This window comes from Apaloderma vittatum, unplaced genomic scaffold (genome assembly GCF_000703405.1).
Source record: "Apaloderma vittatum isolate BGI_N311 unplaced genomic scaffold, ASM70340v1 scaffold3915, whole genome shotgun sequence".
NCBI lineage: Eukaryota > Metazoa > Chordata > Aves > Trogoniformes > Trogonidae > Apaloderma > Apaloderma vittatum.
In genome coordinates, this window is record NW_009715302.1 from 32,422 (window position 1) to 41,868 (window position 9,447).

Genomic DNA, 9,447 nt, shown 5'->3' on the forward strand with positions numbered 1-9,447 from the left:
CCTTGAACCCCTCAAGGCAGGGCCAGCCCCAGCCTCTCTGGGCAATTTATTCCAGAGCCTGGCCACCCTCGCACTGAAGAATTTCTTCCTAAGATCCAGTCTAAACCTATTCTCCTTCAACTGAAATCCATTTCCCTTGTGCTATCGCTGGACACTCTGTCAAAAGTCCCTCCCCAGCCCTCCTGTAGGTCCCTTCAGGCACTGCAGGCAGTGACAAGGTCCCCCTGGAGTCTTCTCTTCTCTAGGCTGGACAATCCCAGCTCCCTCCGCCTGTCCTAGCAGAGCTGCTCCAGCCCCTGGATCATCTTTGTGGCCTCCTCTGAACTCGTTCCAACAGATCCATGTCCCTCTTATGGTGGGGACACCAGAACTGGACGCAGGATTCAAGATGGGTCTCACAAGAGCAGAGTAGAGGAGGCACAGAATGATGTGATCCATTGAAGACTAAGGCAAGGCAGGTCCTTGGAAAAGTCACTTTTCTGGGAGATTAGCCTTGGAAGCAGTGCACATAATTAGTAACTCCTCCAGATGAAAACTTAATAGGAGCAGGAAGACCTTAATAAGAGCAGGAAGAGCTGGAAGGTATAAAAATTGGAGCCTTTTCACTCCTGGGATGCTGGGAGGATGAGGTGAGCCCTCTCCAGGAAGAGTGTGCTGATGCTACTGGGGAAAAACTGGTGTTGTGGAGGCTTGACAGAGCTTTAGAGGGCTGCAGTGGAGCTTGGAAACCAATGAGTATGAGATTAAAAACCCACTTTTTAGAAAGAAGTGCCCTGAACCTAGGAGACTTGAGTCATAAGCTTGGATCCGTTTTTTTTTTTAAGTGCTTGAACTCAAAGCTCCTCAAAAGAGGAGGGAAAAGTATCAGAGAGGAATGAGGAACACACCAAACTGAAGATAGGGATCTAAAACCGAAAGCCCTCCCGAAGTAGATAGCTTTTCTTGCTGGGATCACTGCACCTGAGACTTTTTTTTTTTTCTGTTTTCTCATACCTGCATGACCCAACCTCTCAGGGGATCATGTGGTGAAAAAGCGTAAAATTTTGTGGAAGGAGTTCTCAAAAAGGAATGGAAAGGCTGTGGTAGCTAAAGGAGGGAAGGGCACAAATTGGACAGCGAGAAGGGAGATCCTCTAAAGGAAAAGGTGGTACTGGAGGGGATGGGGGCTGAGGAGATTTAGTCCTGCCAAGCCACTGAGGAGAAGGCAGGTAATTTCTGAAGCAGTGTTTGAGACTTTGGTAAGAACGTGCTGGAAACGGGACCTTGGTCACAGAAAACTTCCAAGAGAGGCGCTGAATTTTTTATTTTTTATATTTCTTTCAGGTCCTCATCTCGTTCTTCGACCTATTCTGGTTCAGGTTCCTCCCGATCTCGTTCCAGATCGTCTTCTTACAGCTCTTACTCCAGTCGCTCGTCGAGACACAGCTCTTTCTCAGGCAGCAGATCCAGGTAAGGGATTCAACAGTGACAGTAATCTGTTTTCCAAATACTTTGCCAGCACCTTGCTTTTGCTGCTACTTGCAAAGCGAAATTGAAATAAAGGATTCAAACTGCCCTTCCCGAGGGAGGGCAATAGGGCAGAGTCCAAGGCAGCCGGCTAGTTTGGTTGTTGAATGAAGCAGGTATGTCAGCTGCCCCCTCCTCTCCCCGATACCCCCACCCGTGAGCGCCGTGCCGTTTCCTCTGCCCGCGGTAGCCCAGCGGTTGTAGGAACCTGGCTGAGATTAATCCATCATTTGCATTTTGTGGTGGGAAGAACTTATTGGCATCTCTTGTCTGTGGAATTTTAACGAGGCAAATAGCATTTCTTTCTTAAAGCGACTCCCTGCAGTTGTGCCTCGTGCTAGTCCTGTCACTTCAAAGTAGCAATTCGGTGTCCCGTGCTGATTAAAACAGAGGCAATGTTATCACAATGTTATCAGACAGTTTCCCAAGTCTGGAATACACATAGTAGGAGAACTGGCTCCCTAGAGAGGCGCCTCTTCAGAATTGAAGTCACACAGATACCCAGGGTGGATCATCCACGCAACATCCCTTTCAGAGAGGTGGTTTCTCCTCAGGAAATGCTCGGGTGGGAGCTGATCTCATTCCTGGCTGACCAGCCACCCTGTTTCAGGCTCTGCTCCCTGCAGGACAATGCCAAGCGTGAGGTGACGCACTGTGTGATTAGCATGCCTCTCTCTGAAGGTGGGAGGGTGAGGAACACCCAAGCACCTAACTGTTCTTTAGAAAGCCCGTCACCGAGGCATCTGACTCTGTGAACAAGGGTACTTCCAGTCTTAGCAGAGGGGTGAATCACTTCCAGCACCAGAATCTGGGGTGCCAGGTGGGTGGCTCGCCTCTTTGGTCAGTCTTGATCTTAGGAAACAGCTCTTGCTCTTTTGATCTGTTGGCTTTGATGTACTCTGCTTCTTTTTTTTTTGTTTTTTTTTCTTCTCACATCCAGTTAGATGTATTTTTTTGGTGTCTTTCTCTCCAGATTTTTCTGGAGATTTTGCTGCTTTTCAAAAGATTGCGGACTGCACTAGGAGTGCAGGCTGAAACAAATCATGCTGAACTCACAAATCCCACGTACTTTCCTGTAGATATATTCTTGAGAATACAGAGAAGGCCTCAGATGTTGGTGTGGAATACCTGGGAGTGCCTCTCTTGCAGCCAACCCTATTTTTCCCTTTTGTTTTCCATTCTGCCACCAACAGAAGTTGGTTTTGTTGAGCAGAGTCCAGATACGAAACTAGGATAAGCTCAGGCCCACAAAGACTAGTTCCTGGGATGTGGTCACTAGCCAAAGAAGGGAGCGGTGGCTAAATACACCGAAAGCCAGGAGAGCCTTCTGTGGTCCCAGAGACTGTGTCCTTCTTTCGCAGAGACTGAGTGATATGTCCTTCTTTTCCAGGTCACGGTCCTTCTCGTCTTCGCCCTCTCCTTCTCCAACGCCGTCTCCGCACAAGCCGCTTGCGAAGGCAAAAGGGGAGCTATTACCACCTGCTGGTAAAGGGTAAGGCTTCATCTCCATTTCGGTAACGCGGTGCAGAAGAAACTCCCAAGTAGTACCCCAGTTCCTGAGTCGGACCCTTCGGCCTGGCTGACAGGTTAAGGAAGAAATGGAAAATTCAAAATACGACCCGGGCAGAATAGCGCTTAGCTTTGCGGATTTAATTAAATGATGACATTTTCCCTTATTAAATCCGAGGTAAACTGCACAGGTATCCTTAAGTATTATACAGAATTGTTTGGAAAATACACCCTTCGGGTTGTCGAGTCCAACTGTTAACATCTCACTACCAAGTCCACCCCTAAACTCTGTCCCTACGTGTATCCATCCTGTATATATGAGTGTTTTAAATATATACGTGGTAGTGTACTTAAACATTCCATGTTTGCAGATATGTTTATGCAGGAGCTGTAAGAGAGTTTAATCTGTTCCCCTACTGTACCTTTTGTGAGTGCGCAGCTGTAGAATCACGAAACCGTTCAGCCTCGTCTGCTTTTAATACCGAAGGCAAATTGTAACAGGACTAGAGCTAGGAAGTTCTTTTTGGCAGATTTTGCCAGCGCTCCTGCTCTTTTTGAAATGCTTGAAGTCGCTGTTTCACAAACTCCTGTAACGCACAGTAAATTATGGCCGCATTGGAGGGTGACACAACACCGTAGTGATGTCACCTCTTTTAAGGTAACCTGCAAATAAATTACATCACGGGGAATCCCCCTGCATTCTCCAGAATATGAGACAGTCTTCTTTGCTACACTGCTTTTACCATAGACCTGCTTTACTTTTTTTCTTTTTCCCTCCTTAACTGTGAGGTTTTGGCCCTCTAAGGATGCTCTCTCTGCCTGCAGCGATGTCTTTACACCCTTCTAGTGCCCGCTGGTAACGTGCGACACCAGCCTGTGCTAGAAGAGGGCTCGTTTTCACAGCGTGACATTGCCTGCACTTAATCCTGTATTCTGCAGGGGGTCAAGGCAGATATTCTTAAGCCTGAGAAGAGGAATCAACAGTCTTATTTCTGTATGCAGACAGCTGCCTCCTCCCCAGTTAATAGTAGGGGTGACATCGGCTCCGGGGATGCCGAGCAGTTATGAGAGCAGAGGTGGGAGCACTCCGAGCCCACAAGCTGAGCAGCGCTGAAGACCCAAAGCAACTCGCATCTCGCCTAGTAGAGGCTCGATAAAGTCACAGAAATGTCACATACCAACCGTCTGCGACGGCGTTACCCATTAAATGCCCCACGAGCTGAGGGGTGTTTGCATTCACGGGTCCTTTTGCACCCCGCTAATCTGTGTGCTGGAGTGAAAAATGAACATTTTTGCACAAATTTGATTCTGAAGCCTGACTGGCAGGTTTGAAGTTCGATGTGTTTGGGATGAAAGTGCAGAGAGTCACATAAATAAGAAACAGCGATTCCACACGGTCATCTTCGTTAGTTAATTTGCAAGTCGAACGCATCCACAGGTAGCTAGTGTAGAGTAACCTTGTTTCTCAACAGGTGATTTGATTTAAAATGTGGAAAACATCCCTTTAAGGGAATCTATATTGCTTGAGAGTGTTTTGATGTAATAGCCAAGTATCTATAGCTACGGCAGTTATGTGAGTTATAGTTAACACCAAACACGAGCGTGTTTCATCACTTTTGAAAATGCCTGTGTTCTGTATCTGCCGACTCCGATCAAGCACGTGAAAAACTTTTGATTTTTGTAGTGAAAAATCTGTGAAGAAACTAGCTGCCCTTCCAGTCCCTCAGCCGCTCACTAAAATTACAACAACTGCACCGGAGCCAGCCAAACCAGGGGATAATCGAGAGGCAAGAAGGAAGGAACGTCAGACAAGGACTCCGCCCAGGAGGTAAGAAAGTTGTGGGGTGGAGTTTGAGGCTTGATCTCCTGGAAGATAGAGCAAATCCTGGGTTTCTCGGGAGTACCAACTGCAAGGGCTCTCCGGTATTAAACGAGAAATCTGTTTCTTGGGGCAGGAAGGAAGCAGGAAGAGAGGGAAGGAGTTGGGGTGAATGCTAGTGACTCGCCCCAGCAAGTGGCTCCGGTGCCCACTTGGGGGATAAAGTAGGTGGAACGTGTGTGCACGGGCTGTGAAAGCAGCAGCTTGACGTGTATTTAATATAAATGTCCGTCTCGTGAGCGCTGGGAGTGTTTCCTTCCTGCAGCAAGGCATACATGGTTTTCTTGGGTCACTGGATGATGCTTTTATTAGCATGGTTGGAAGATGGCTGCAAGTCTTTTTCATTTGGGTTTTCACAAGCACCCTGAGTCGATTCTTAATTTTGCCTGGGATTACATTGCCTGTTTCTTCCCAGTAGAATCCTAGAACAGCCTGGGTTGGAAGGGACCTCAGAGCTCATCTGACCCAAGCCCTGCCATGGGCAGGGATGCCTCTCAACCAGCCCAGGTTGCTCAGGGCTCATCCAACCTGGCCTTGAACACCTCAAGGCAGGGGCAGCCACAGCCTCTCTGGGCAATTTATTCCAGAGTCTGGCCACCCTCGCACTGAAGAATTTCTTCCTAAGATCCAGTCTAAACCTATTCTCCTTCAACTGAAATCCATTTCCCTTGTGCTATCGCTGGACACTCTTGTCAAAAGTCCCTCCCCAGCCCTCCTGTAGGTCCCTTCAGGCACTGAAGGCAGTGACAAGGTCCCCCCGGAGTCTTTTCAAGACTGAACAATCCCAACTCCTGCAGCCCGTCCTCGTAGCAGAGCTGCTCCAGCCCCTGGATCATCTTTGTGGCCTCCTCTGAACTCGTTCCAACAGATCCATGTCCCTCCTGCAGTGGGGACACCAGAACTGGATGAAGTATTTGAGGTTGGCTCTCACAAGAGCAGAGTAAAGAGAGAGAATCACCTAGCTAAAGAAAAGGCCTGGACTGAGCAGTTATGCCTCTGTAGCTGAAAACTGATTGCTACAGGTTGGGTTTTTTTTCCCCTGTGAACTCACATCAGTTCTAGTTTCCATTTAATTTGCTTTAAGTAGTTAATAATAACCTTGGTTGTCTTTAGTCACCTTCCCTTATTTTTCATTCCAGCCTTGGGGTTTTCTTTTTCATGCTTATACCCACAGAAACCTCACTGCCCTGTGCTTTCCCTGCCGTGCAAATGGTGAAACAACTCCATTCACGTTAGTCACAAGAAACGTGTACGATTGTTTGGATAACCTGAAACACAAATTAGTGTGGTGCAGTTAGCAATTTTTCTTTGTACAAAGTGCTTGCTCTTCTAGCAGGTTAAGATGCTTCAGCTTATTCTTTGCCTGGCTCTCATGAACATTATTCAGTCTTGCATAAAACATCTACCGTGCAGAAAACGGATGGTTCCTCAGGGTGGGGAACTCGAGGATTGGGAAGAACATCCGAAAGGATTACATTTGCAGAGCGCCAGTCCCGTAAACGATACAGGACAACAGCAGAGTGCTCAGCCTGAACCTAAAACGGTTTCTCCTGCCGCTGTTTCACAGCGAGGTGAGGGTGTCGTTTGCTGTCTTGCAGGAGGACTATCAGCGGCAGCATCAGCGGCAGCGCCAGCAGCTACAGCGGTTCCAGTTCCCGATCTCGCTCCTTGTCTCGATCTCTCTCCAGATCTCATTCCAGATCGTCGTCTGCCTCAGTCTCCCACTCCCCCTCTGGGTCCAGGAAATCCAGGTACGGCCTCGACCCTTTGTAACCTCTGTTGAAGGAGGAGGAGATGATAAATATTCTCAGCTGTTGTTGTTTCTCGCAGCTGAAACTCGCTCTGGCTTCAGGTACTAGAAGCTCTCGGTAGCTGGGACAGGAAGCAGGATTGTTTCTTTGTGTGGTGTCACGAGTCCTGAGTCCTGAATCATGACAGTAGCACAATGCTAGTAGTGTCCTCGGGGCTTATGCAAGGAAATAATCTGTTGTGTGTGCTGAACTGCCTGTTTTTACCTAAATTACGACCAAACCCTCTCCTTCTGGCCAGATGTGATCCCACATCTGAATTTATTTACAAGAGTTTCAGGCTATGGAGCTTTGCTCTTCTAAACCTCTACCACCTCTGGTTAGTCAGTGTCCTTAGGGAAGGTGCTTGGCCTGTAAGCAGAGAGATAGGTCAAAAAATACCTAAAAAAGCCCAGCTAATGATATTTTTACTTTGCTGGCAAAGTTGCATGGCCGGTTCCTTTTGTGTGTAGCCCCAAGTGGGTAGTTATATGGCTGTTAGTCTGTGGGATTTATTAAGAGCTAACTCCCTCCAGTAAAGAGTCATGAAGTAAACCTCTTTCAAGTCTCGTGTTTGGGTTTTTTTGCACCTATTTGCACACAGGAATCCCTAGAACCTCACAAGCAGCCCCAAAACGTGATGCTTCCCTGTGATGCAGCTTTAACAGTCGTGTAAAACCGGCAGATTAAGCGGTACTTTGCTTTGACTGGCATTTCTGAACTCCATTAAACTCCCAAGATTCAACATCCGCGTTATTTTACGGAAATACAAACATGTTTACTACGTGCTTGTTGCGTTCATTAGATCAGGCAGGGAGTGACGCAAGAGGTTCAGAGAGCGCTCGGGCACGCTGGCCCTGCGCTGCCGTATGGGCCTTGAGAGGAGAAAGGTGGGAAAAACTTAAAGCAGGTGTTGCTTCCGTGGTGCCGGAGCTGCCCTTGCCACTTCTACAGGTGCGTGAGAAAGAGGGAAGTGTAGGAAACAGAGCGTGTGCCCCAAAGCAAGTTTGCTGTCGCAGCCTTGTAGCCAGGAGCTTTCCTGGAGAAGGAATTTCTGGCTCATCCAGTGGCTGATTTTTGGAACTGCTGCTCTCTGACGAAGCCACTCCCCCTGAAGGGGAGCCTGGTGTGTAGCCCCGTATTTCGCTCTGATACATTTCCAAGTAGAAAGTCTTCCTCAGACGACTATAATGACAGTCTGATGTTTTTAATGTTGCGAATCCATTAGGAGATGGCAATCTTCTAACAGCGCCCTACGATGGCTATCTTACAGGCAACTTCCCCGTTGTTATCAGTCGTGACAGCGTGTGCATCCTCAAAACAGGCAGCTGGGCTCTCCCATACCCTGGGGAGCTGGGCAGGAGGACTCGCCGAATAAATGCGTGCCAGACAACAAAAACTTTACCAGAGAACACTCGACCTTAAGCCCCGTACATGGCAGCACACACCCTGCTTTCACTTTTTGTTTACGTGGGCAAACAGTGCCCTGTTTACGTGTTGCCTTAGTCCTGTTTGTAAATAAATAGTATTCGCATCTTAACGTGTTGGGGATTTTTTGCCACGTCTGCGGCCCGGGAGGCGCAGCCTTTGTCTCTATACCCGCTTGTTGTGGCTTTCTGACATCCCAGCCCTGTGTGGGGAATTGAAACAAAAAGCGTCTGGCTCTTGTTGCATTCGTGATTGTAACTGTCTGTTGGCTTTTTCCAGGTCCCTGAGCGTGAGCAGCGTTTCTTCTGTCTCTAGTGCCTCCTCTAGCAGCAGCTCTGTACGCAGCGCCGACTCCGAAGACATGTACGCGGACTTGGCCAGTCCTGTCTCCTCAGCCAGCTCCCGATCCCCAACCCCAGCGCAGCAGAAGAAAGGTAGAGGTACCTGGTTTGGTGTTTTCTTCTCCCACAGGGTCCTGGGAAAAGAAGGAGGGAGGGGAGATCTTGAATAAAGCTTCCTTGGTGGTACTACAGGCTCCAGGAGAACTGTTGAGCAGAGGCAGATGCTTGTGGCTGGTGTACACCAGGGGAGCCCCAAGGCTTCACCTGAGGAGGGTGAGGTTGTGGAGAAAACGCACATTTGCATCGTTCCATCCATGTGTTTATGGCTGTGAAGATGCCTTCTCCTGCCTGGGAGTTCTGCTGACGGCCCCTCTCTTACCTTGTTCTCTCACCCTTGCGACGTGGTGCTAAATCTTCCAGACAACTCCAGTATCACGTTGCTCTTCCTCTGTTCTCTTTAGACTGCAGCGAGAGCCTTTTGCTCTTTGCCTTTTCTGTTAAGCGTCCCCTCTGCAGAAACTGTGGTTTCCCGAATCTTTTAACCTCAGGGCCACGTGCTGCTCTAACTGCTGTGGTCTTCCTCAGTCCCTGGAGCAGCATCCTCTTGCCCTGCCCTTCGAAGGGTGGTGGGCAGGCGAAAGGAATCGGGTGTCGAATGGCTTCATCCGCTCTCTGTTTCCGACAGGAAAGTCAAAAAAAGAAGACAGCGCTAAAGAGGAGAAGCGGAAACGGGATGCGCCCGCCCAGCTCCTGAAATCGGCCAAGCCCACGCAGGGGAGCAAATCGCAGCAGCTCCTCCAGACCCAGCAGCCCTCGGCTCCCCAGTCTCAGCAGGGAGGCTTCAGTGCTCACAAAGAGATCAAACTGACGCTCTTGAATAAGGTGAGAGGTGGGGCAGGTGCAATTCATAGAATCACAGAATGTTGAGGGTTGGAAGGGACGTCTAGAGATCACCCAGTGCCACCCCCTGCCGGAGCAGGGTCACCAGCGCAGGACA

At 48.9% G+C, this 9,447-nt stretch overlaps 1 protein-coding gene across 1 annotated transcript in view; it reads left to right on the forward strand.

The window, feature by feature from the left end:
* ZC3H18 (zinc finger CCCH-type containing 18) overlaps positions 1–9,447 on the forward strand; it is a gene marked incomplete at its 3' end in the record, with an annotated part of 38,155 nt that overhangs the window by 24,305 nt on the left and 4,403 nt on the right. Inside the window, exons 10-15 of the mRNA XM_009869065.1 lie at positions 1,324–1,449; positions 2,897–2,998; positions 4,700–4,843; positions 6,493–6,645; positions 8,389–8,549; positions 9,136–9,332. Coding sequence (XP_009867367.1) covers positions 1,324–1,449; positions 2,897–2,998; positions 4,700–4,843; positions 6,493–6,645; positions 8,389–8,549; positions 9,136–9,332 — 883 coding nt within the window. The remainder of the gene's footprint in view (positions 1–1,323; positions 1,450–2,896; positions 2,999–4,699; positions 4,844–6,492; positions 6,646–8,388; positions 8,550–9,135; positions 9,333–9,447) is intronic.